This window comes from Dermatophagoides pteronyssinus, unplaced genomic scaffold (genome assembly GCF_027571235.1).
Source record: "Dermatophagoides pteronyssinus isolate colony J.1.1.1.1 unplaced genomic scaffold, Derpt_VIB-CSIC_2022.12 sq0002, whole genome shotgun sequence".
In the NCBI taxonomy this organism is placed as follows: domain Eukaryota; kingdom Metazoa; phylum Arthropoda; class Arachnida; order Sarcoptiformes; family Pyroglyphidae; genus Dermatophagoides; species Dermatophagoides pteronyssinus.
The window spans coordinates 2423084-2449099 of record NW_027461526.1 but is presented as its reverse complement, the minus strand read 5'-3'; the positions used below and the strand labels follow the sequence as shown (position 1 = coordinate 2449099).

At 33.5% G+C, this 26016-nt stretch overlaps 6 protein-coding genes across 8 annotated transcripts; 2 read left to right on the top strand and 4 right to left on the bottom strand.

Moving 5' to 3' along the window:
- Window positions 1-3549: 3549 nt before the first annotated feature.
- On the bottom strand, window positions 3550-4745 carry LOC142646285 (mRNA-capping enzyme-like). The gene is made up of 5 exons (XM_075824753.1): window positions 4635-4745; window positions 4490-4573; window positions 4327-4406; window positions 4164-4267; window positions 3550-4108 (listed from the first exon to the last, which is right to left on the bottom strand). Exons 2-5 carry the CDS (start codon window positions 4545-4547, stop codon window positions 3703-3705), a joined length of 648 nt encoding a protein of 215 aa, XP_075680868.1. The 5' UTR covers window positions 4548-4573; window positions 4635-4745; the 3' UTR covers window positions 3550-3702.
- Window positions 4634-8135, bottom strand: LOC113799678 (gamma-tubulin complex component 3-like). The gene is made up of 2 exons (XM_027350363.2): window positions 7624-8135; window positions 4634-7502 (listed from the first exon to the last, which is right to left on the bottom strand). The coding sequence occupies exon 2, from the start codon at window positions 7358-7360 to the stop codon at window positions 4703-4705; it is 2658 nt and encodes an 885-aa protein (XP_027206164.1). The 5' UTR covers window positions 7361-7502; window positions 7624-8135; the 3' UTR covers window positions 4634-4702.
- A 341-nt stretch (window positions 8136-8476) lies between these two features.
- On the bottom strand, window positions 8477-11730 carry Rpn2 (Regulatory particle non-ATPase 2). The gene is made up of 2 exons (XM_027350255.2): window positions 10228-11730; window positions 8477-10161 (listed from the first exon to the last, which is right to left on the bottom strand). The coding sequence occupies exons 1-2, from the start codon at window positions 11612-11614 to the stop codon at window positions 8552-8554; spliced, it is 2997 nt and encodes a 998-aa protein (XP_027206056.1). The 5' UTR covers window positions 11615-11730; the 3' UTR covers window positions 8477-8551.
- Window positions 11731-12405: 675 nt separating this feature from the next.
- On the top strand, window positions 12406-21015 carry sdt (MAGUK p55 family member stardust). 2 transcript variants are annotated; one of them, XM_075824604.1, is made up of 14 exons: window positions 12406-12877; window positions 12948-13048; window positions 15306-15363; window positions 16673-16915; window positions 17005-18003; window positions 18080-18498; window positions 18554-18689; window positions 18755-18922; window positions 18984-19082; window positions 19147-19453; window positions 19517-19748; window positions 19804-19990; window positions 20051-20194; window positions 20263-21015. In XM_075824604.1, exons 1-14 carry the CDS (start codon window positions 12814-12816, stop codon window positions 20544-20546), a joined length of 3441 nt encoding a protein of 1146 aa, XP_075680719.1. In that variant the 5' UTR covers window positions 12406-12813; the 3' UTR covers window positions 20547-21015. The 2 variants fall into 2 exon arrangements, with proteins under 2 accessions (XP_075680719.1, XP_027205987.2); XM_027350186.2 differs by lacking the exons at window positions 12406-12877; window positions 12948-13048 and adding an exon at window positions 13270-13527.
- Window positions 21016-21242: 227 nt separating this feature from the next.
- Window positions 21243-24500, top strand: LOC113790516 (uncharacterized). Of its 2 annotated transcripts, none has more exons than XM_075824605.1 (3): window positions 21243-21741; window positions 21800-21955; window positions 22025-24500. In XM_075824605.1, the coding sequence occupies exons 1-3, from the start codon at window positions 21417-21419 to the stop codon at window positions 24442-24444; spliced, it is 2901 nt and encodes a 966-aa protein (XP_075680720.1). In that variant the 5' UTR covers window positions 21243-21416; the 3' UTR covers window positions 24445-24500. The 2 variants fall into 2 exon arrangements, with proteins under 2 accessions (XP_075680720.1, XP_027195996.2); XM_027340195.2 differs by having other exon boundaries at window positions 21244-21741; window positions 22010-24500.
- On the bottom strand, window positions 24488-25971 carry LOC113799793 (growth hormone-inducible transmembrane protein-like). The gene is made up of 3 exons (XM_027350492.2): window positions 25524-25971; window positions 24739-25350; window positions 24488-24684 (listed from the first exon to the last, which is right to left on the bottom strand). The coding sequence occupies exons 1-3, from the start codon at window positions 25862-25864 to the stop codon at window positions 24597-24599; spliced, it is 1041 nt and encodes a 346-aa protein (XP_027206293.2). The 5' UTR covers window positions 25865-25971; the 3' UTR covers window positions 24488-24596.
- Window positions 25972-26016: the final 45 nt, after the last annotated feature.

The following is a 26016-nucleotide window of genomic DNA, read 5'->3' as shown; positions in this document are numbered from 1 at the left end:
ATGCATTAAAAATATCGTTTGGTATTCGAACACTGGTAAAAACACGCTGGATTTTGTTCAAGAGTTAGCTCGTGAAAGACAACAACGTATCGATGACGAAACACCACGAAATACTGTTCAGCAGAGTGCCTTTCTATCGAACAAAAGAAATGTAAAATGCTATCGTTGTGGGGCCTCAGGGCATATGGTCAATATGTGTCCTAAGAAAGATGATCGAAAGTGTTTCTCGTGTGGTGGAATTGGACATACAGCCAACATATGTCCAAATGGCAGAAATACAGTGCGCAAATCGAATCAACAATCTGTGGTTAAAAATGGCAGAATTGGTAACAACAACACTTTCTTCACCGAGAATCTTAATGATAATAATATTGTTGATAATAATGTTGTTGATAACAAAAATGAACAATCTGTAAATGTCAATTTTGCTGATAATAAAAATGCTGATTACTTTTACGTTGATAGTGGCTCTTCTGAACATTATGTTGGAAACAAAAATTGTCTTACTAATCCTCGTGAAAGCAACAACTGGGTTCGTACTGCTAATGGGCAAAAATGTGCTGTAAAACTTATTGGCGATACAACAGTGCATTCAACAACTGGTCATAAAATTGAGCTACGTGACGTGGGCTATATTCCTAATTTTAACAACTTGATTTCGGTGGCTAATGCTTGTGATAACAACAACGTATTGATTTTCACAGAGAAAGAGTGTCTATTTGTGGACAAAAACAAGCTAAAAATTGATATTGATCCCTCATGGGTAAAAATGAAAGCTTTAAGAACTGGAAATTCATACATTATTGAATCATCGAAAAGTGGACATTGTTATGCGACCGTGTCTGAAAGAATTATGGCTTGGCATCGAAAGCTGGGTCATCCTGGTATTCAAAAATTGTCCCAAATGATCGATTGTCCGTCAAACATAAAGCTGAATTGTGAACATTGCCATCTAGCTAAGGATGTCAATGCAAGTCACCCGTTATTGAACGAATCGTACGATCTAATGCAGAGAATTAGTGCTGATCTCATGGACATTAAGGATCACCTTGGCGAAATCGAAAATCATGCTGGCTATCGATATATTCTACACCTTATTGAGCATCATTCTTCATTTGGTGGTGTCTATTTCATGAAGACTAAAGGTGAAGCTGTTAAATATGTTATTGAATTCATCGATTTCTGCGAAAGACAAACTGGTGTCCTGCTGAAGCAATTCTTTTCCGATAATGGAAGGGAATTCGACAATTACCAGCTGCAGTCAACATTTAAAAAACGTGGCATTCATTTTCTGACTTCAACGCCCTATGTTCCTCAGCAGAATGGAAAAATCGAAAGACGAAATAGAACAATCATGGAATGTGCACGGGCTCTGCTGTTTGATTCAAAGCTGTCGCTTGATTATTGGGATTTGGCCGTTTCAGCTGCAAATTACCTGATCAACCGCTGGGTAGCCAAAAGTGGTATCGTGCCGATTGAAAAGTTCCTCAATCTTCCTGTTAAACGTGATCATCTAAAAGTATTTGGCTGCCTAGCTTACTGGAAAATGCCTGATATTATGAGAAAAACGAAGCTAGACCCAGTGTCCCTGCCTGTTGTTTTTGTGGGATATACTGAGAGTCCGAAGAATTATCTCCTATTGGATCCGAGAAATAAAAATATTTTCAAATCCTGCAATGTCACGTTTGATGAAACAATTCGTGGCTATACGACCATCAATCAGCAAAAATCTCAGTCTAATAACAGCAGTCAACCGAATTCACCAGCTGCGCCGACTGTATCAAATAGTTCTTCAAATCAAGCTGAAAATGTGGTTGAAGATGATCCGAAAACGTATGCTGAAGCAATGAGTTCTGCCAACAGTGCACAATGGAAACGTGCTATCGATAAAGAAATCACTGACCTGATCCAGAAGGGTGTGTATAGTGAAGTGGATCAGGTCAACAACAAAAAACCGCTTTCAACGAAATGGGTCTTCAGAAAGAAAAACGATGGCCGGTTCAAAGCTAGATTAGTGGTCCGCGGCTTTGAACAATTTGGTTCCAGCAATAATTATGCCCCAACGCTGAATATGTCATCGCTAAAAACATTTCTGACACTGGCGTTATCCCGAAAAATGACGATAAAACAATTTGATGTGAGTGCAGCCTTCCTCAATTCAGAGCTGACCTCAGAAATCTATGTTAAGCCGCCTGATGGTATCGAAGCAAAATTCTGGAAATTGAATAAGGCATTGTATGGGCTTAAAGAAGCACCTCGAGCTTGGTATCAAACCTTGCATGATTATTTGGTGAACGATCTTCAGATGAAGTGCTCTCTTGTTGACCAATGTATATTCTACAATGAAAAGTTAATGATCGCTGTCTATGTAGATGACATTATCATCGCTGCTGAATCAACTGCTGTAGCCGATCATTTCATCAACATTATTGATAAAAAATTTGAAATTCACGATTATGGCGACTGTTCAACGTATCTTGGTCTAAAAATTGAAATAGCTGACAATGAGATACTAATTGGTCAAGCTGATTATATCGACGATGTCTTGGAACGTTTTGGGCTCAGTGATTGTAATCCCACGACAAAGCCGATGGATAATTTTGATGATCTGTCAAAATGTGAACCGAATAATCGTCCCGTAAAGGAGCTTCTTGGATGTCTGAATTATGTGGCCACTAGAAGTAGACCGGACATCTCTGTTTGCATATCGCATCTTGGCTCATTTGCTGATCTACCGTCCGAACAATTGTGGAAAGCATGCAAAAGAGTGCTACGTTATCTAAAAGGCACCAAATATCGAAAGCTTCGTCTTCTACCGATTAATGATAAAACGCTGAATCTGTTCACCGACGCCAGCTTTAGGTCCGACGCTGATTTGAAGGCAACGAGTGGGTCCATCATATTTCTGGATCAGACGCCTGTGAGTTGGTCCTCCAAAAAGCAAACGAGACTAACTCACTCAACGTGTGAAGCTGAATTAGTAGCCGCTTTGGATGGATGGAAACAAGCTGAGCCTATTCGACAATTATTGACCGAATTGAATTTCAACACGAATATTAGGCTTCATATCGACAGTGCAGCAGCTGCAGCTATCTTGGAGACGAATTCGTTTAAGAAATCTCGCTATTTCAACTACGACATCAAACTGCTGCTATCTAAGATGGAGCGTGAAAATCCTATCAAAGTGGTCAAAGTTTCAACTGGGCAGCAATTGGCAGATTCGATGACCAAACCCCTGTCGAGGCAGAAATCTGAACCGTTCATGGCGAAAGTGTTTGGTCTTTGAAACATCGTATCATCAATCTACCATCTATTTCTATATTCTTGTTTATTTGTTCTTTTGTATTTTAATATCTAATTTGTATTTTAATTCTAATTCTGTAAGCACCTACGCAATCCAGAAGGGTGTGTTGTAAATATGTGGATTGCTCGGTGCTACTCGAGTCACAATAGTAACTCATGTGTAAATAGACCTGGTCATGTGTATAAAAGGGTCACAGTTTTCCAATAAAATCATCATTCGTTTCTACACATTAAAAAAAAATCAAATTTTCAATTCTATAATTTTTCATTTTATTTAAACAATTAAAATTGATTCAATCAAGTGTTATTAGTGTATTAGCTATTTCAATAAGATGATTTAAAATATTAAAATTAATTACAGTATAAATTGCAAAAATCATGATTGTCAATATTTAGATGTTAAATTCGTAGATCATTCATACATCCTATCAGATTATCCTGATCGCTTGATGATGTGCCTCGATGATGAATGAAACTTCGATGGTTTTCATCTCTAGACCAATCGGGTTTTGGTGGAGCAGTAATTGTTTTGAAATCATCATCTTCATCAGCAAACATTCGTAATAATTCATCAATGTATTCTTGCCTATAGATACCAGGTTGTCTACATTTACTAAAATGATCAATTGCTAGGCTAATTGACCAACCAAGTTCTTGGACCATATAGGCACAAATCATAAACCCAGTTCGATTAAATCCATGTGTACAATGTACGGCAATTTTTCGACCTGGGTGTATGCGAAGAAAATCTGAACATATTCGAATGAATCGGTTGATTTGAACATTCGAGGGACATTCACCGTGTCTAAAATTCATTATTTTAAAAAATCATTTTCATAAAATTTATATTATTAACTAACCCAGTAACGAAAATTTTCTCATAACGAATCTTTTTATTTTTGACCAAATATGAACGATAATATCGTCTAGTGTTTGTTAAATCAATCCATAGGCCAACGTCGTACTAGAAAGAAAAATATTGATTCAAGTTAAAATTTGTATTGAATTTAAGCATAAAAATACATCATTTTCTTGAAATTTACGAATAGCCAATTCAGGTGTAAAATCTGGACCAAACGGAACTTTGAATGGGACAAAAATATCTATGGTGTTCGAATAAAATTTGAATTTGATTCAAGATCAGAATGAACAGAAAAAAAGTAAAAAATTATATGAAATTTCATACCAGCAACAATAACTCCCATTTCGGGACATTTAGCCCAGCCTTTTGGCTCTGTCATCATTTACAAAATTTCTTTTGCCAAATCGACTTTGTTTATAAATTAATTATTAAATTAGAATTTAATTCGGTCATAAAACATCATTAATACTTTTAATAATGTAGCAATCTTATTTTCAAAAAATTCGTAATCAAATTAAAAAAATACATTTTGGCACTTTAAAATTCTAAGCTTAAATCCTCAACATCATCATCGCCATATGTTTCGGGTATAGGATTATGGCGTCGCACGAATGAAAACAGACGAAACAAACCATCCAAACATGGTTGATATGTGAGCAGATCGTATTTGAATTCAAAATGGCTTGCCCATTTGGATGATGATGATGGCGATGATTGTGATTGTTGTAAAAGTTGTATGAATTTTCGCATGCAGCAACGATATTTCGATATGTTTACGGTAATTTTGAATTGAAGTTTAAACAATTGTTCGGAAAGACCTTGCAGTTGTAAAAGTTGTTGTTGTTGATAATTTCGTGGCTTAGATTTGTTCGACAGATTTTGATCTTGTTTTTTTTGATTTTGATAGCCATCATCGGCCATCATTCGAACAATGGTAGGAAAGAATTCTGTTTCACAGAATGATTCACAAAAATCAATAATCGAATCATTCAATGCTGCGTATGCAGTGAGTAGCTCAATGTTATCATCAAAAAATATCACACGTTCTATCGAACGAAGAAATTTCTCATGTGCATAAACAAATTTTTCTACATTTTTCTGCGGTTCACCAAATTTCACCTCGAACATTGTTGACCATAGTGTGCCAATTTGTTGGCCAAAATATCGATACATTCTTGATGAAAATCCAAACATATGAAAGAAAAGAAAATGTAACGTATTCAACATGTGTACGATAACTTTTAACATATCAGCCGGTAACGATCGAACATTTTGTGATTCTGGTCGTGTTCGACTAGGATGTTTAGGTCGATAATCACGACGATAGAATATAATCTGATGTTGAGCTTTTCGTATAGAATATAGAACTCGTTTATAGTAGAATAGTTGACGAAAAAGACGTTCATAACGAATCAGTTGAGCATCGAACATGACACGGTAGACATTCTTACTGAACGTATAACGTACAATAAAACAATCCCAGCCAAGATGATGTGAAATCATTTGTACATTTTTCGTAAATGTAAACACTAGATTTTCATTCAATTCAAAATTATTATAAAGCAATGAATCTATCTTGTATACTTTATGCATATCGATCAATTTTGAATTGATCATGAACATGTTGAATATACGGTGTAGATTACTGGTCGAATTTCCATTGGCAATTGTGTTAATCACTTCAGTGGCTGGTTTTCGAAACAATGGTAGAAGATAATCGATTAAACTTTCGTAAAAATCTCCACGTTGTATCAATACATAAGCTAATAATAACTCGAATTCGGCTTTGATTTTGTTCATCTGTAATACTTTGAACATTTCATCATTGATTACATCATAATAGGATTCAAGTAGCAAGTCAAAATCTTCGACAAGACCGTGTTCGAAAAAGAAACGATCACATTCACTGATTGTTTCAATATTTTTATATAAAAATTTTCTGATTATATCATAATTGATTTGAATCTGTGATGAAGAAAAAATTTCATTGACCATTTTCTGATCATATTCATCTTTGATTGTATATCGTAACAAACGTATGGCGTTTCCAATGAAAAAAATTTTCTTTATCTGTCTTTGACACATAAAAGATGGTAACATAGCCATATTAAGTTCATAGGATTTCCATTCAAACATTTCGGACTTTTTATCATCATTCGATTCGTTAGATTTTTTTGATTTTCTATTTGGTTTTGGAAATTGTGCCAAAATATTTGATTTATCTTTGACACGGATAAAAAAATCTTGACCAATTTTTTCTGAATTAATTTCTCCGTAAAGAAGCCAATCAAACATATTGAAAATGAATGGCTTAAGTGATTGATGTAGAATTGAACGGGCCATTTTTTGTACATTATGATCACCATTTCTTGAATGATCATAGATCTGATTTAATAATGCAATGCCTTTATAATCGATACATTTTTTCAACAGATCAATAATGAACAGAAATTTTTCCAACCATTGTGTTGACCATAACATTATTCGCCTTAATGCAAATGAATAATGTATTCGTAATTGTCGAAATCGACTTTCAATCATTAATAAATGATAATGATATTCTTTGATTTGTAAATGAATAGAATTGACAAAATATTGTTTTATATTTCCTAATGTTTTGGATTCGGTAATACCATCATCGAACATTGGATAAGCAAACAGAGAATTTTCTTTGCTTGCCGTTGTATAATAATTCAGATAGTTGAGAATTTTTAGCAAAATTTTCCCAATTCCACCAATGCGGATAATCATTTGACAGCATGCATCATCTAAATTGATATCATTTTGACCATGACTGTTATTGGTTGAATTCGAATTCTGATTACTACCACTACGATATTTAAGCAACATGAACAGATCATTAGGATTTTTTTTAATCATTTCGACATTCAATCCATTAAGCATGGATAATACTTCACGTATGGCGTTGAAATTCATATTAGAATTTTGTTGCTGTTGTTGTTGATGATGATGATCGATTGTATTAGAACAGGTATTAGTTATAATTCTATCATTCAGATTATATGACTGTTGTAATTGTTGACAGGATACAGATGATAATGGCGAAGAAAATTGTTCATTATCGATTGTCGATAAATTTGAGAATAATAGATCCAATTCAGGATTAAATGAACTATTGTAGTGGCCACCAGAGCCACTAGTACCGGCACTGCTTTGATTACTTAAATTGGACATTTCTATCGAATTGCAGAAGCTAGAAATCAGTGATCAAAATCCACAATATTCATAAAATATTTTGGCACATTGAAATTTGATATTTTATATCTGCTGTGATAAAAGTTTTAGGATGATTTTCATCGATAAAAGTAATGACGTTCTGTAAATATTGAAAAAATTGTATTAAGAATTGTTAGATACAACGGTAATCGAAAGATTAGATACGACATTCAAACAGTAAATAAACAAACAAAGTTAGTCTAGAAAATCATTTAACTTACCCGTGATTATAGATCAACAACTGGCTTCCAAATACTTGATTAATTCAATCGCACGTCAAAGACTGCGAAGTTATTGAATGAATCCTTATGATAAGCTGGAATTCTATTTTTACAAACAATTTTGTCATATCATCCATATGAATGGAGAAGAAACGAAAGCTTTTTTCTTGTTCATTTGAATATTCATATCAGGCTGGTTTATGTTTGAATTAGTTAGATGATGAAAAATTGTCTGATTGTGTGTTGGTCGCAACCATCAGCATCCTCATCGTCTTCATCATCAGTTTTCATCATTAAATCCATGCATCCATCTGTTTGTTTGCACGATTTAAAACCAAAAATAGATTCTACTACAAACATATTGAATGAAATAAACTGGCGCGTATATGGCACACTATTCTTATTTTCCCATCATATTTATATTACAAAACAAACGGAACACAAGTGTGAGACGCATCCATTTTTGTTGTTATTCTGTACAACCGAACAAATCAGTGTATTTTCAAACATTTTTGCCAACATTTCACAACTTGCGGTTTCCACTACTTAGAAAAAAAACATAGAAGTAGGATGCTATAGCATCGGCTATACAAAACTCGAGTTCGCTGCCCGACCTAATGTAGAATCCTTTCACTGATGGAAACTTGTCAATGAATCGACTGGAAATCCAAATTTTTTTCAATGTAAAATTCCGCGACATCTGTTGACGATTGTTACAATTTATCAAAATTTTTTATCTGTTGTTATCAGACTGAAATTATTTAGGTGAAAAATACAGTCAAACGAGACACAAAATTTCGCTGTCGGTGTACAAAACTATAGAGCCATCTAGCGTGTATTTGAACTTAAGAAATTAATCTTTAAAAATTAAATTTTATTCATTTAAAAAATCATCTTATCATTTATGTTACAAAAATCTTAAGCCGATTCATTCAATATACTCAAATGATTCTGGTGGATCTGGCTCTTTTTCTTCCTCCATTTTTGGACCGCCAGCTTGTACCGGTTCGACCAATTCTTCGGGTTCGGATGTTTTCAAATCTTTCATCAAGATTATACCACCAATGCTAATATCTTTGATCGGTTCATAACGACTTTTGTCAACCATTTGAATTACACGTAATTGTGATGGCATTACTCGGGCTGGATTTGACAAAATTTCAAACGTTGCTTCGGGTTCAGGTTTAGGTTTTTCTAATGATTCTGATTTTTTTTCTTCTGTCGGTTTTTTAACCTCATCAGTTTTGCTTTTTTTGTCTTCATCTTTTTTCTCATCTTCTTTGACAGTTTCATCAACATCCATTTTCTCGTCTTTTTTCTTTTCTGCTTCTTTTTTCTTAGCTTTTGCTGTAATGGATAAAACAGCGGTAGTGACTTTTTCTCGTTCTTTTTCTTTTTTCTCTTCCAACGGTGGTTGATAACCATAAGTAGAAGGTTTAGCATTCGAACGATATTGAATTTTGGGCATTTTTAAATCACTATTCAAACCAATTAAAGCAGTTGGCGTAAATGCCATAGAAATAAAATGAGCCAAAGGAAACCAATACCAAAATTGTGTGAAAATAAGCATGCCGACTACTGCTGGTAGATTTGTATGACCAGTGCGTGATTGCAATGAAACAGTAACATTACGGCCACCGGCATCGATAATACCTTGGGCAAGAATAGCCCCAAATTTTGCCATGACATCATCATGTTTATCCGAGATGACCTTTGAATACATAGCACGATAATCTTTTACTTTGGGACATAAAGCTTCAGTTTGTTGTATAAGGATTAATGACGTAGCAATCAAAGCTCCTTGTCGTACGAAATTGACCGGATCATTGGTCATTGGTTCTAATAATGACAAGGCTTCTTTATTACCTGATCCGGCACAACTAATGCTTAAAGCCATAGCTGCTCCATAACGAACATGAGGATTATAACTTTCTGACAACAATGATACAACACTTGGACATTGTTCAGGTGTACGAAACAAAAGAAAACCAAGTGCTTCGACAGCAGCACGTCGTACATCGTTATTTACATCTGATACAGCTACATGCAATAACTTTTCAATAGCTTTGTTATTACCAGTTCCACAATAAGCCATAGCGATTGTATGCATTCCGGATCGTCGTAACAAAGGATCCTTATCATCACAAAGAGTTTCTATCAATGAATCAGCTTCTTCTAATAAACTAAACATAATCATTGATATACCAATGGCTAAACCGCGTAAAATTTTTTCGTGTTGTGTCTCTTGTGCATATGAAACCATATCCTGAATAGCAATCTGCGATTTTGAACCCAACATGACTAATCCCATAGCAATTCCAGCTGCTTCACCGGTAACAGCATCATCTTGATATAGATTATATTTTAATTGTTCATAAACATCATTTCGATGGGTACCCATGGCTGCAAGACCAAGACCAAGACATCCACCATGTTTGACAGCTTCATTAGTAGCTCCTTTAAGTTGATTGAGGAGATAATCGATAATTGGCCCACCATGATTTGCATGAATCAATCCAAGCGCCATCAATCCACCGCCTTTTTTAATATTCAAGAAAATATTAAATTCCTCGGTATTAAAATAATCTATTCAAATTTACTAACCTTCTGTATAACCACTACCCGGACCATTATCTCGTGGAAGATATGATGCCATCAAATGAAGAGCTTCTTTTTCATGTCGTTTATGAATCACACCCAAACTAGCTGTAGCAGAGAATTTAGCCCAATTGACAGCCCTTGATAACCAATCAAGATTATCACGTAAGAATTGATCAGATGTTGTTCCACAATGCATTAAACCATTAGCGATAACAGTCGCATTATGACACACAGAATTTCTAACAGCATCTTTTGTATTTTTCAAGATGAGTAAATCCGTATGATTATTACGGATAAGAAATTGAAGATCTAATTCGATTGAAACATCGCCACTTAGAATTTTGGCCAATTTTTCGATCCGGTCTTGTCTTTTTCGATCCTCTTCGCTAAGGTCTTCTTTTTTCGGTTCGGATTGTTTTGAATTTTCAGCTACTTCTTTTGGCTGTGCGGTTGTAGGCTGATCGGTTTCCATTTTTTCTTCTTCTTTTTTTTCTTCATTGGACTGACTTGATGGTGATGGTTTAACCAAAAGGCTTGAAATTGGGGCAATTAATCGTAATGATTCCATAATTCGTGATAAAAATTGTTGAGTAGCACTTTCATAGAGATCGAATGCAATTTGATAGGCTAAAAGGACAGAATCATCTTTGCGAGTCAATTTATCCAACAATTCGGCCAATGATTTATCATCATCCAAAAAGATCAAACATTGAGTCACGGAAATATAATCTGGTACATTAAGATTTTTATACAATTGATTCAGGATTTTCAGCACTTCATTACGAAAATGAAGATTATCTATCAATGACATGGTTATCTTAAAAGCATATGCCAACATTCCATTAAGATCATTCGATTGTAGAATCGCCTTCTCAAACATATCCATACGTCGCGTTTCCAATGCTATTCCAATGGCTTGTTTATATTGATGATCATCGAAACAACGCTGAAACATACGATTGACAATATCTTCCAAACGCGGATCTATTGGTTGCAATGAATCTTTTGAATTCGATGCTGATATCATTGCATTAGCCACACGAAGTTTTGTATAATGATCAATACATTTCGATATGATTGTATCGACATATTCACTAGTAGCATTCACATTGAATAATTCTCCAGCACCCAATGCATATGTTAATGAATCTTCAAAAGATCCCAGATGATAGTATACTTTTGATGCGACCAATGCGGCAAGTTTACGATGTGAAAAACATTCATCTTCATAAAGTACTTCAATTTTACCAATAACATCGGAAATTTCGGGCCAAAATTCATCAACAACTCCGTTCAATTTATCGAGAGCGAAAATCTTCATTTCACATAATGAATCATCTAATAATGAGATGATTCCAGAAGCGGATGTAAGATGCAATTTTTGATGCATCGTTAGTTGAATTTAAGGATCAATTTAAATAAAAAATAATAATAAAAAGAAAAAATTGTTTTCAAATACGCTCGGCTAAATCTGAATGAATAGGCAAACAAATAAAGCAGCCAAGAATGACAAAGCGTTTAGTGTTTAATTTCTACACTTTCGACTATTTTGACTATTATCAATCGAACGGCTATTTTAACAAATCAAAACTGAAAATTTTCATTTAATTTTCAATTGAAAGCAGCGCGCCATTCTTTAGTAATAATATTTATATAATGAACATAAAATCGAATAATGAATAATCTTTATCTAAAAAAAAATCATTATATTCAGTCTTTGTTAATGTAATTTCTAGGATAAAAATTTCTCAAAAAAAAAGAATTCCAAATAAAAACAAATGATCAACCATTTGGAAGCTATAGAATGGATTTAATGGATTTTTTGATTCTATAGTCGATGCTGATTGTCATTCGTATCGATGATCATAGAATGCTCATTTTTTTTTGTTAGTATATTATTCTAGCCGTGTCCAATTGATTTTGAAGCTTATTAAGCATCATTTCAAAGGCTGGAAAGTCCTTCAATATATTTTTGGTTTCTATATAGCAATTACCGAATCAGTTTTTGTCTAGGTCCTGGAACCAAAAACAACACAGGCACATGTGCAATAATCTTTGTCGATTTCGCAACTCCTCCCATAATCGTTTGTTTTTTTTTGATAAATTGATAGCCGCATCCTTTTCTGGCTACCCATGAAAATGAGTAAATTCCTTGACAAGGCCCAAGTATTGAACATACTTTGGCTCCCTTGCTTATATGTGTGAGTGTGGATGTGTTCTGGCTTGATTTCCATGTTAGAGAAAACTCTTCCAACCGTGACATAAACATTGAATCCATTCATCTATTGAACGATTTGATGAATACAAGACAAGTAAAAAAATCCATGTAACCAGAATATTCTCATGTCCTACAAATTGGACATATTTTTCTTCTCTCGTCTACTACATTGTGGCGAGTAGGATACTATTTTTTGTGTTCATTCTAACAAACAAACAAACAAATCTTCCAAATATGGACAATACAATTGATTATTGATCATTATCAACTATTTTAAGATCATTATTATCCATGTCCTGATACATTGTGTGTTCATCATTCATTTTCAATAAATTCTTTCATCAAAAATTTAACATTATTATTTATCAAAAATGGTCGACATTGGTGGCTATGTGATAGTGCTGGTCGAACGTGACGATAAAATTAAATTATTCGGTAAGTTCACTTTTCCATCATTTTTAATGCCATAATTTGAGAATTTAAAAAAATTTAAAATCAAAATCAGGCTCACCAGCTGACCGCAAAGATTGTGATGAAATACTTGAAGTAAATGGCAATAATTTGGATAATATGTCTCATAATGAAATCATTGATTACATACATCAGGTAAGATAATTTTACCAAAAAAAAAAAAAAATGATTATCTGATTGGTATTTGGAAAAAATTCGAAAGTTCTTTTCGAGCATGCTCTATCCATATCATACAAATCAAATTTAAAAAAATGATGCTTCATATCCAATACAGGTTATTTATTGCTTCTCTTTACACGTAGCCACTACCGCAGCCAGGTTTTTTTTCAAATATTTTTATTATTATTACAATCCTCAGGTGCGGCGACAACATGCATACCACATACAAAACACACAGTGATATACACTCGGCATATATTATAATTTCACATTCTTGTGTGGTGCATATTTGCTGTTGTGTGGTTGTTGTTGTTGTTGTTGTCGTCGTCGTCATCTTTATCGATTCAAGAAGCAGCTTTGATTTTGGGACCGCACACTGTTGCGCTTTCTTCTGCTATTTGTTTCGTTTTCTTGGGACTCTTGTCCTCTTCTCAACAAACAAGTCTGAGCTTGTTGTGAGTCATTTTTATCCTCATCATCATTTTTTCTTCGAAGAATTCTATTCTTTGAAACGAGCTTATCATTGAATTTTTTTTACTTCAATTATTTCGAAAAAAATTAAACAATTTTTATTACGAAAAATTTTTATTTCTGTGCCATCCATTTTTATATTCGGTCTCAAGCTTTTTTCTGCCAATTTTCTTCCTTCAATGTTTTTAAATCGAAATTGAATTGAATTAAACCTTCAATCGTAAGTTAATAATAATTATTAATTGATGAGTTTCGCATCTCAATTTGTATTGTTAAATTGAGAATCATTTTTAAATTTAATTTTAAAAAAATGCTTGGTAATGGTCGAACATTATTATCATCATCATGATAATCATTAAGCATTCGAATTTCGAAAATATTTAAATATTTCCTTGATAAATTACAATGGAAACCGTTATTTGTTTCTTTTTTGTTCTTATCATTTCATTTTATGATGGTTGTTGAAAATAAATTTCAGTCACTGTAGAAACCACAACCAGCAACCAACAATAACATCATTAGATTATTGATTATGAACAAATCCTATACAGTTGATGTTTTTTTTTCGAAGCATCGCCCAACGTTAAAATCCATCATCATCATCTGTTATATGTTGTGAATGTATATTGCCTTTAAAAGGTGTGAATCCTATGTGATGATGATGATCAATGATGACGATGTAATCATCGATATTTATATTACCTGTATATTTATTTTTTTAGTAAAATGCAATCAACAATGTATGTGTGCTATGCATTTTATTCTTTTTTTATCAACAAAAATAAATAATTTATTCATTCATTCATTTATAAATTGGAATATTTGTTTCGGAAAAAAATAGATCAATCAATTCATCTTTCGGGTATTGTATCAATTAATTTTTTGTTTTTGTTTTTTTTGGTATAATGTAAATTATTTAGAACAAACTTAATTACTTGATGCGCAACTAATTTGTGGTTTATTTCCATTTCATATATATAAAATATTTATAATAACAACAATGTGTGAATGGATAATTATCCTGATAATTTAAACATATGAGATAACATTTGGCCATAATTATATATGGATCAGTAATTTTTCAAGACAAAGATGATTATTACAAAAAAAAAAACAAAAGCAAAAGTGAAATTCTTATTCTTGGTCATCCATCAATGATTTTTTTTTCTTTTTTCTCAAACATTTTTATCCATTAATCCAATAAGATTTTTTCTTTTGACAATTGAATTATGTTCTAATTATTCAATTTCAGCATATTTTTTTTTGTTGTTGTAAAATGTCATTGAAATTATTATCGTTTTAAAGATTAAGAAAAACCACACCCACATTAAAATAATGATTTAGATATTTGTTTCATCAAATTTTTATATGACAAATATGAACATTTCGATGTAAACGACCCATTTTTTTATCATCTCTTTTTTTCACTTCTTCTTATTATCCCTCATTATTATTATGCTGTTTTGTTGTTTGGCCATTGTTTTCGGATTTTTTTTGTTTTGTTTGCTGTCTCAGTTCACAATAGTTATGAGATGAGTTGTTATTTTGGCCATCACTTTTATTGTTGTTGTTATGTTTATGATAAAGATAATGGCTACTTGATGATAATTGGATAAAATAAAATTTCTTTGCATATTTTCATAAGAAAATGATTTTCATTTCTTTTTACAACACTATGATGATGATGATAATAACAAAGATTCTCTTCCTGATGATATTTGTCGGTTATATTGATAATTTTGTTTTGTTTTTTATCTGCTAGTGCATCAAATCTCGTACCATATGTCTTCGAGTTAAGCGTCGTAATACGGATAAATTGGGTAAGTTTATATTTTTGTTTTTTGAACAAAAAAGAAAAGTTTGACCAATTACCGGTGTCTTTTCCTGAAAAGATTGCAAAGACAATCACGTTTCGGTTTTATTTTATTTTTTATTTTGAATTGGAATAGGGTTTTTGTTTTTGTTTCAATATTTTATACAACGATCACTGAAAAGAGATTCCACCGAGGAAAAAAGATCATGATCAGCTCGACTTTTGAACTTACTTAGTGTTGCATGACTGGTTAGGTTGGTCGGTTGTTCTCTCTCTCTCTCTACTGAGATGAATGTTTTTTTGAACATCAATTTTTCTTTATGTAAAGAATTTTTTCCAATTGCCAAATATGCATGTAATATAGAATGAATGATAGATTTTTTCACCTCTCCATTTTCTTTACTACCAGGTGAATGAATAAGTGGAATTTTTTTTCAATCGATGTTTTGATATAGTAGTTTGAATGAATGGGAATGACTTTTGACTATAGTTTTTTGTTTGATTGTTATTTATAATTGAAAATGTTTTATGTCAAAATATCAATCAATAATTATTGATCGTTTAAAATTCATTGTTATTTTTTTGTTTTGTTTATTCAATATTTATGATTTGCGATCAAAATATCTATATAATAAACACGAGAAGCGAAGCTTCTCGAGAGTGTCGTGCACAAAAAAGTATGGTGACCAGAGAAATGTGTTAGGAAATTTTTAATACACAAATGTGTTAGAAAGGGTCTGCAGAAAAAGTCAATTTGCGCAACAGTCTGCGCAACACGAAATGTTTCAGGATAGAAACAATTGTTAACGCTTAGGCCCCGGTCTCATTGCAATGGGACCGCGGCCTTAGAGAAAATTGTGGTTTGCAAAAAATCTCAATAGGAAAAATAGCCAAAAAGTGGAAATATTCAAATATAATTTAAATTTGGTTTAAGCAGGTTAGGTTAGGTTTGTGCAATTAGGTTTTCCAGGAGGAACTAACTAAAGCGCCAATATTTGTGGCTATTTTTGGCGATTTTCTCCACTAGCGGTATTTTTTTGACCAATTTTCGGTTAGACCCGAAACAAATAAATAGTTGGATCGATCGCAAAGAACAAAACTTCAGCCAAAGATTTGGGAGATGGGCGGCGTAGCCGCTCATCTGCCAGAATCTACGGGCTGAAGCAAGTGTGCGTGCTGCTGGCCAAAGGCCAGCAACACACACTTGTTTTATATAAATGCATGTATTCATTACGTTCCTCTATAAAATCAATAAATTCATTTATTAATGTGACAAATATTCTTTTCTTTTTCTCTTTCATTGATGAATGGAATAGAACTAGATTCTTCACCAATCGATGCATTCATCATTGGTAATCGTGCCCGTGAACATTTCGACAAAATTGTCAATAATATTAATAATAATCAAGACATTGATGATGATGATAAAATTGATTGCTCAAATAATAATATTGACGATAAACCAATTAAATCATCATCATCAACACCGAATAAAAATCGTAAAACACCTACCAAAGTGATCCAACCGCGTGACATTGCCGAGCTATCTAAATTGTTAAGTAAGTTGTTATTTTCTATATCAACTTTTCAAATAATCATCTTGCATATATATAAATTATCAATTTTATCTGGTGATTTGATAAATTAGACGAAGACAATCGGTCACAACAACAGCAACAAGTTGAAATCAAAAATCCATTACAGCATCGAATACCTTCATCAGTTATTCATCAATCATCGAAACAACATAAATCTGTATCGCAAACATCATCTAATCAATCATCTTCGAATCGTGATTCTACACGAAATTCCACATCGAACAATTCTTCCGATTTTATAGTTATTACAACATCATCATCGTCGATTTTACCAAATACACAACGACAACAAAAAGTCATTCCTGCATCGACTGCTGTGAATTCATCATCATTTAAATACGCCAAGCTTACATCCGAAAGTGGTTATTCCATTTCATCAGTTCGTTTGGACAACGAAAATTTCGATGATAAAACGATAGTTGATGAACAAGAACAAAAACATCAACCCGATTCAAACAAAATGGAGTTAGTCGAATTAAATTCCCAACAATCGCATCACCATCATCATCATCATAATCATCATCACACTCATCCTCATCATCAGCAACAACCACAACATCAACATCAATCATTTCAGATGCATCGAGAATTACCAGTCGATGTTCCAGATTCATTTGTAGGTGTGGTCAAGCAAACACCCCGTTATCCACCACCACCTTCACATGCACCACCACAGCCACCACAAAGATTTACATCAGCATCATCATCATCCGTGCCATCAAATATACAATCTGTGACGACAAATACAGATCAACGTTTAAATCTAACGGATAAGTATCGAAAATATTCCGATGAAATTAACAGAAAAAAAGAAGAGGAAGAATTTCTTCGTTCAAGCTTACGATCAAGTAAAAAATTACAACAACTAAAAGAACAAAACAATAATGATCATCATATTGTTGAACCAATGGTGAATATCGCATTCGAACCGGATGATGATCAACAACAGCAACTTATGGTATCATATACGAACAATGGCTATGGTTCATTTGCTGCAACACAACAGCCACCATCATCTAATATTCGAATCGAACGGGAATCTGATAAAGGTTTGTTCGATGATGCATGTTGATCTTTGATTTTTGTGAATATTATTGTGATTTTTCATGTGTGCTTCTATTTTAGTGCTTCCATTACCGTATCTGGAAATGATTGTTGAAAACATACGGCAATCATTGAACGCTGATCTTAAAGAACTAATACAGGAAAGTAAACTAAAAAATCTTGTTTCCATATATTCGGCATTGATGAAACATCAACATTCAAAAATGAATTCATACCTGGATTCACAACAATCTCTTCGACCACCAAGCTATAATTCAATCACAAGGCCAATAAATCTTTCCTCTCCACCGTCATTGCATCATTCCCATTATGCACATCATCATCAACCCGATATATTGAATCTTCATTCATCACCACAGCCTATTCATGGCTATAGTCACCATCCTTCGAATGTTTTGCCATTTTGTGGAAACAATGGTAGCAATGATGCCATAGCCAGTGATTCATTGCAGGAAACAATCAATACATTGCAACAAAATGTAAGACACTTAATTTTCTGATAAATTCATTCGATCACTTCCTATTTTTTTAAAGCTAATACACCCGGATGCTGCCGAATTACTTGAAATTTTGACCAGATTTGAATTAGAAACTCTTTGCTATGCATATGATCGTGTATTAGCTGAAAGCCAAAAAAACATGCTGGCACTAATACCAGATGAAATTCATGGTAAATAATAGCGTTATTATCTTCGGTAACCGTATTACAATTATCATTTTGATTCTGTTTTATAGAGGATAAAGTAAACGAAATCGAAATGCTGGACACTTTGCACACTGGAGTGAAAGTTGTACAAATTGAGAAAACATCATGTGAGCCACTTGGTGCTACCGTTCGTAATGAACCTGATGGTTCTGTTATCATTGGTCGAATTATCAAAGGTGGTGCTGCACATAAATCTGGTAGGATTTTAGCTGTTTAAGCTCTTTCTTGTCCTAAATTCTTCATGTTTTCTGTTATCAGGCATGCTGCATGAAGGTGATGAAATACTCGAAGTGAATGGTATCGAAATGAAAGGACGTAATGTGAATCAAGTTTGCGATCTGCTTTCCGAAATGACTGGTAAGTTAAATGTCATGATCGATTGAGTCATCTAACTCTATAATTATCATTTGTCGAATTTCAGGTACATTAACATTTGTGATAGCCATACGTGATAGTTTGATGCATGTAAATCCGCATTTAATGGGTGCGACTAATGCTGTCGTTGCTGCTAATCAGAATCAAGTTTTACATTTACGTGCTTTGTTCGATTATGATCCGGATGAAGACTTGTATATACCATGTCGAGAATTGGGCATTTGTTTTAACAAAGGTGACATTTTACATGTCATTGATCAATCGGATATGAATTGGTGGCAAGCATATCGAGAAGGTGATGAACATGATCAATCATTGGCTGGTTTAATTCCTTCCATACAATTTCAAATTCAGTATGTATTCTACTTTTTGAATTAATCGAATTATTTACCATGAAATAATATTTTCATTTACAGACGTGAAGCAATGAAACAGTCCATATTGAACGATTCCACTATCAATACATCGAATCGTAAATCTCGATTTGTTAATGGAAAATCAAAATCACCATCTTTGCTTTTTAATTGTGGGAAACGTTCATTGGAGAGAAAAAAGAAGAAAAATTCCAAACAACGTTTAATATTGACACACGATGAAATATTAACTTATGAAGAAGTATGCTACTTCCATCCACGGTCAAATTTTAAGGTAAAACTTTTTTACAAATTCAATCATGAAATTTTTTCAAATAATTGTTTGATAGCGTCCCATTGTTCTCATTGGACCGGCCAATATTGGTCGTCATGAATTACGGCAAAGATTAATGCAAGAAACAGATCGATTTGCAGCGGCGGTTCCTCATACATCACGACCACGAAAAGATGGTGAATTTGATGGAATCGATTATCATTTCATTTCAAGACAAATGTTCGAACATGACATCAAAGAAAGTGAGTTTCTTTAGCTAATTCTTTTCTCAGATTATTGTTATCTGTTCATATATCAAACAGGTCGATTTGTTGAGCATGGTGAATATGAGAAAAATTATTATGGCACATCTTTCGCTGCTATCGAAGCGGTAGTACAATCGGGTAAAATATGTGTTCTCAATCTTCATGTCCATTCTATTCCTTTACTTCGTCAAGGTCAAGCTGGTATGTATCCAAATTAATTTCTTAAAAACTTAATAAAATTGAAAAAAATGATTCATCTTACAAAATAGGTGCAAAATTGAAACCATTTTTTGTGTTTGTAGCTCCACCTGCCCAACCAGAAAATTTACATCGATTATTGGCGTTAAAAAATACGAGCGAAGGCAGTACATTTACCATTGCTGATTATCAATCTATAATTGATGAAGCTACTGAAATCGAAATAAAATTTGGCCATTTTTTCGATATGGTTCTGCAGATGACCGATATCGAGAGTGCCTATCAAGAATTAATGACCGAAATTAATGCATTAGAACATGAGCCACAATGGATACCAAGCCAATGGGTAAAATAGAATTAGATTCGATTCTGGTTCATGTACACATTTGTTTAATCGATTCAATCATTGATTAGTATTTTTTCGTTCCAAAGAAATGTTAATATTCTTTTTCTTTTTTTGTTTGTTGTTGATCTCTTCCTATGAATTGCCATTGAGCCTTTGCCATTCCATATAAAACATAATTTTATTTAAATTACTGTAATGATTCAAATCTTCCACATCATCCTATGTATCTTATTTATCAAACAACATTCATATTCGATGTTTTCATTTCTTTCATTTGTTGGGATTTTCTTAGCCATTTTTTATGTAAATATGTTATCCAAAATAATAAGATATATCTTTGAAATATAAGAAAATTCAAAACATAAACGTTTTACGAAATATTAATCAGATCAAAATAGCGATATTTTTAAACGTCAATTGTTATCTACTTTGATCTAATAAATGGTTAGATTATAATTAAATGAATGTTTTACTTGAATTATTCTGAAATCTAGAAACGGTGATGCAAAATTATTTGTAAAACATACATCTATAAAAATAGACGAAACCTCTAAATAGCCGAAAACACAATAGCCACATGGATGAAAATAGCTTCACAAGGGTTGAGAATGAGAACACATAGACCTCCTCATATTGGGTGAGTTTTGGCGGGTAAAATTATAGTACTATACTTGTAGAAGTATGCTGTTGCTCAATGGTATGAATGTTGTGTAAAGACTCGTTGCTGTTTTCAACGGTTTTTTTCAGTGCTCCTTTCTTGATGACATGCAAATGTTTATTTTTTTGTTGATAATTATATTTGCACACAAAAAAATAGGCTCAGCAAAATTGGAAAGTAGTCCTTAATTTTTTTTCTGTGCATAATCTTTGATTTTAAAAATGGGAACGAATCAAGTGAACTGGGATAGAATTTTGGATCGAATGCTATCTTCGGTTCCAGCTACTGAACAACCAAGGCTTTCTTTTCTTAATGATAATTCATTTTCCTTATCGAGTGTGAATTTTTCTGACTCGAGTCTGAATTTTTCATGTGAAAAAAATTGTTCAACTCCACTATCATCTAACTGCATTATCACTAATGAATCGCCACCAATAAAATCAAGTAACGGTGAAATTTCTGATTCGTCGATCCAAAGAACACCATTGGCCAATCGTTCCATCAATAAATTGCAACAATCAACGATCGATAAAAATACATCGAAAAGTAAGTCTGTTGTATTGATTGTGAAACATTTGAATAAACAAATTTGTGAATCCCTTAGATTCTAAACATCAATTATCCAATTTGACCATTTCTGCTGCCGTTAATGATTCTTTTAAGACTCGACAGACAAATGAAAAATCATTTACTTTGATTAAAAGTGTTGAAAAAAATCCTCAAAATGATGGTCTTAGTTTCCACAACTCAACTAAAAGAAGTAAGTTTTTATTTGTCGTTTTTTGAAAAAAATCAATGATTAATTCAATGATAGATATTACTCTTACAGAAAATATTGATTTATCCATTGATGGTTTTGGTGACGGATTTTCGAAAAAACCACGTCCAAGTAACATACAATTCAATCGAACTGTGACAAAAGTGAATAACGAATCGGCATTCTCTAAACTAATTCTTGATAACGATTCGCCATACAGTTCACCATTGACACCTAATGTTGTTCGTAACCTCACTAGACAACAAATATCGGTTTATTGCATGACCCATATGAATACTTTCTATCAATCGAATCTAACAAAATCTGTCGAAAAATGCCGTCGTAATGATTCTCAAGTAGTAAATTTATCCAATCGTGCGGGTAGTATTCAATTATTTGATGGGGACTGTCAAAAAATTTATGAAGATACGCATGATGAAGTTATTACAACTGATGAAAATCGATCACCCATAAGATTGACTACGGAAATCGTCTCCGTTCATGAAGAAAGTGAAAATTCTGAGAATGAACAGGTTGAAAACTATAAAGTCAAACTAATTGGAAGCAATTCTTTTGTGGATGATAAGGAAAAATTACCTGAAAATGAAATTCAATCAGAAATCGAAAGCAACCAATACGAAATAGTAAAATCTATTGATGAATTTGAATTGAAAAATAATGCAACGGCTGAACTTCAATCCGTGTATGATGAAAAAATTGATCCTGATGAGCCAGATGTTTTGGATCATGACAACGAAAAAAAATCTTCGTTAATGTCAGAACACGAATCGTATGAGGAAGAGCAATTGAGCGCAATGGATCCTGATGAGCCAGAAGTTTTTGATCATGACAACGAAAAAGAATCTTCGATAATGTCAGAACACGAATCATATGGGGAAGAACAATTGAGCGCAATGGATCCTGATGAGCCAGAAGTTTTTGATCACGACAACGAAAAAGAATCTTCGTTAATGTCAGAACACGAATCATATGGGGAACAAATGAGCGCAATGGATCCTGATGAGCCAGAAGTTTTTGATCATGACAACGAAAAAGAATCTTCGTTAATGTCAGAACACGAATCATATGGGGAATCGAATGATAGCTTTAATTTTCAACCAGAATTGTCACCATCAAAAAATCAATCAAGTTTCACCAATACTAAAAATGTTAAAAACTGCTTTCTTAATCAAACATTTGACCTGCCGAATAAATTGACAATGAACAATGAAAAAAGTAGCGCTCCTTTTTCAATCGTTAATGGCTATAAAGGGGAAAGAAAAAGTTTATCGTTTTCAAAGAAAAAAATGAATTTGTTGGTACCGTATGATCTGAATTCAACTGAAGAAGATACCTCATTTCGTCGAACTATCACTCATCGCCGATCCATCGATAGTAATTCTTATAACAAAAGTCGCCATATTGATGATGACCGCAACAATATTTGTATTTCCGATGTTAGCTCAAATGCAAATGACCATTTAATGGAATCTTCATTGTCACCGATTCACGTAAACAATGATAGCGATGTTGAATTTAATGAATCAGTAGATAATCGTAGTGAACATGACGAAAGAGATTCTAATAATCATTTTTTGGCCAATCTTTCGCCCGATATTGAACATCCTAAAGAGCACAATAAAGACGATACATTAAGTTCAGTAAAAAGCTCTGGTCACAAAAGTTTAGGAGATTCTACTTCCGAATTAATCATAACTCGCCAAAAGAAAAAGAAACGACCAAATCATTTAGATCTAATGTTAAAAAATGGCAAGAGTAATGATAATATTTCTCCGGTTGATTATGACAATTATTTGCGTCGATCACAGAGAAATCGTATCCAACCATTGGATTATTGGCGTGGCCAACGTCCAATTTATAAAATGGAAAATCGGAAAATTAATAACCAAATTGTAACTATGCCCACCGTTGTTGGCGTAGCTAAACCTCTCAGACCTCTCATCAAACAACGTCGAGCGAATACAAAATCCAACCAAAGGAAAACTCATGACGATAAAGTTGATAATCATCATGAACATCATTGCGCTGAAAGACAAACTTCTTCGAATGGCGGCCAAAAATTTTATGATATTCTAAATCTATCAATTCATTCAAAAAAATTCAAAACTAAATCAATTACCGATTGTCCAGAATTTGTGAAATCCTATTCTGGACTTATATTTAAACCATCAGATAAATCTAAAGGAATTCATACAGCTTTAATCGAAAAAGATGATCGAGGAACAGCATTTGGTATGATTCGATTCGAACCATTAGCAATGAAAAAATTAGGTCGCAATGGTCCCTATGCTACATATTTTACGGTCATTTATGGAACATTAATTTTAAAAGTTAATGATGAAAATGAAACGGTGGTAAAGACTGGATCGCATTTTAAAATTTTTCCTAAAGCCCAATATTATATCAAAAATGTTCGTAAAGATGAAGCATTAATACAATTTTCGGTTATACGAGAACAATCATCTAATTGAATATTATAATCATTTTTTTATGAAATTTCATTTGACAAAAGTATCCATTATAAATAAAATTTATTTTTTCAATAAAACAGAAAAAATGAGTTTGTCTGTAGACACATGTGTGAAAGAGAAAAACTAATTTTTTTTCAAATCCAAAATGTTTTTTAACGTCTTTTCGATCCAGATCCACCAGCCAATATTGTTACTAATCGAACGAAAATATTAATGACATCCATGTAGATTGAAATGGAGCTAGATAGAAAAGAATCGTTATTGAATTTTCATTTAAAATTTTTCGCTACTTACGCATTGACAGGATCATATGGCATCATTGCATAAGGTGGATGTGTTTCAGCACGACGAACAATTCGTTGTGTATCATAGAGTAAAAATGCAGAAAATAGCAAAAGACCACCATATAAACTGATTGAATATAAGGATGCACCTAAAGCTGTCGTTGGTGGTAGAAACATTGAGCCCATTGATGCGGCAAATACGAAACCCAAACCAAGAGCCAATGGGCCACCCATCGTCAAAAATTTATCATTAGGAGCACAATAAGCAATGGCTGATAATGCACCAGAAATTCCAGCTGTATAAAGCGCAGCACGTAACATGAGTGGACCTCCAAGTATGCAAAGTGGAGCGATTACGGCACCGACTACACCACAGTGTAATGCCCATGCTAGCTGTTTGCTGCCGAATCCTTCACGATATGGGATCGATTGTGCAACCATCGATGTACCTATCATTGCACCAATAGTCAATAAGATTCCCATCATGGAATTTTTCGTAACCAGATTCATCACAAATGGGCTACGGAAAGCAGCAATTGCCGAACCAGCAGTTATGGCCAATCCAGATCCAAAATAAAAATAGGTACTCTTAATGCGCTCGCGAACATAGCTAGGCCACGCACTATTTAGGTGAAAATGAATATTTTTTTTTGTTGTTATATGACAGAGCTGGCCAAACTGCGGCTCGCGAGCCGCATGTGGCTCGCGAGCCGCACTTCTATAATTCAAAAATCGAGGGTGAGGAGGGTGAGCTTGGCCACCCCTGTTATATGATATGATCCAAATGATACATACTAGGCATTTTCAAATGTTCCCGGGGTTTTACTCAAACCGAATCCATAATAGCAAAGAGCACCAAGACCAAACAATGAAGCACCTGCGACCGCTGATGAACCAAATGCGAATGGCGCACCACTTGTTGGTTGCATAAGAATCTCTTTCAATGATCGACGTTCCTTGGCTACAGGGATGGATCGCGTGACTCCACTTCGAGCACCACGACGTCCAACGGAAAAGAATCGAACATTCTGCAACAAAGACGCACCATTTTTTGGAGAAAAGGCAGGAGTGATCACGACAAACTTTGTGTTTCGTAAACAGTTGAAAAGATGTGGACTTCTTATGATAATGGACATTTTTCAATCTCAAGATTAAAATAATAAATTTATAACAGAAGTGTCTGATGCAATTCTGTAAATTAATCTAACACTGAAAATGTCAAAACAAAAACATCGTACTTATACTAAAAACTAATTGTTATAATAATATTGTTGTATATAGAGGGCAG

Bases quoted from the DNA above. Each gene is read 5' to 3' on its own strand.
- Rpn2 (XM_027350255.2), bottom strand. From the start codon at position 11,614: ATGCATCAAAAATTGCATCTTACATCCGCTTCTGGAATCATCTCATTA. The intron at 10,162-10,227 runs GTTAGTAAATTT...ATATTAAAAAAG, and splicing joins GGGTAGTGGTTATACAGAAG to GCGGTGGATTGATGGCGCTT.
- LOC113790516 (XM_027340195.2), top strand. From the start codon at position 21,417: ATGGGAACGAATCAAGTGAACTGGGATAGAATTTTGGATCGAATGCTA. The intron at 21,742-21,799 runs GTAAGTCTGTTG...TGAATCCCTTAG, and splicing joins CGATAAAAATACATCGAAAA to ATTCTAAACATCAATTATCC. The intron at 21,956-22,009 runs GTAAGTTTTTAT...ATTCAATGATAG, and splicing joins CCACAACTCAACTAAAAGAA to ATATTACTCTTACAGAAAAT.
- LOC113799793 (XM_027350492.2), bottom strand. From the start codon at position 25,864: ATGTCCATTATCATAAGAAGTCCACATCTTTTCAACTGTTTACGAAAC. The intron at 25,351-25,523 runs GTATGTATCATT...TCACCTAAATAG, and splicing joins GGAACATTTGAAAATGCCTA to TGCGTGGCCTAGCTATGTTC. The intron at 24,685-24,738 runs GTAAGTAGCGAA...TTTTCTATCTAG, and splicing joins CCATATGATCCTGTCAATGC to CTCCATTTCAATCTACATGG.
- LOC113799678 (XM_027350363.2), bottom strand. From the start codon at position 7,360: ATGTCCAATTTAAGTAATCAAAGCAGTGCCGGTACTAGTGGCTCTGGT.
- LOC142646285 (XM_075824753.1), bottom strand. From the start codon at position 4,547: ATGATGACAGAGCCAAAAGGCTGGGCTAAATGTCCCGAAATGGGAGTT. The intron at 4,268-4,326 runs GTATTTTTATGC...TTTTCTTTCTAG, and splicing joins GTAAATTTCAAGAAAATGAT to TACGACGTTGGCCTATGGAT. The intron at 4,109-4,163 runs GTTAGTTAATAA...AATGAATTTTAG, and splicing joins GAGAAAATTTTCGTTACTGG to ACACGGTGAATGTCCCTCGA.
- sdt (XM_027350186.2), top strand. From the start codon at position 13,285: ATGCATACCACATACAAAACACACAGTGATATACACTCGGCATATATT. The intron at 18,923-18,983 runs GTAGGATTTTAG...TTCTGTTATCAG, and splicing joins TGGTGCTGCACATAAATCTG to GCATGCTGCATGAAGGTGAT. The intron at 20,195-20,262 runs GTATGTATCCAA...CTTACAAAATAG, and splicing joins ACTTCGTCAAGGTCAAGCTG to GTGCAAAATTGAAACCATTT.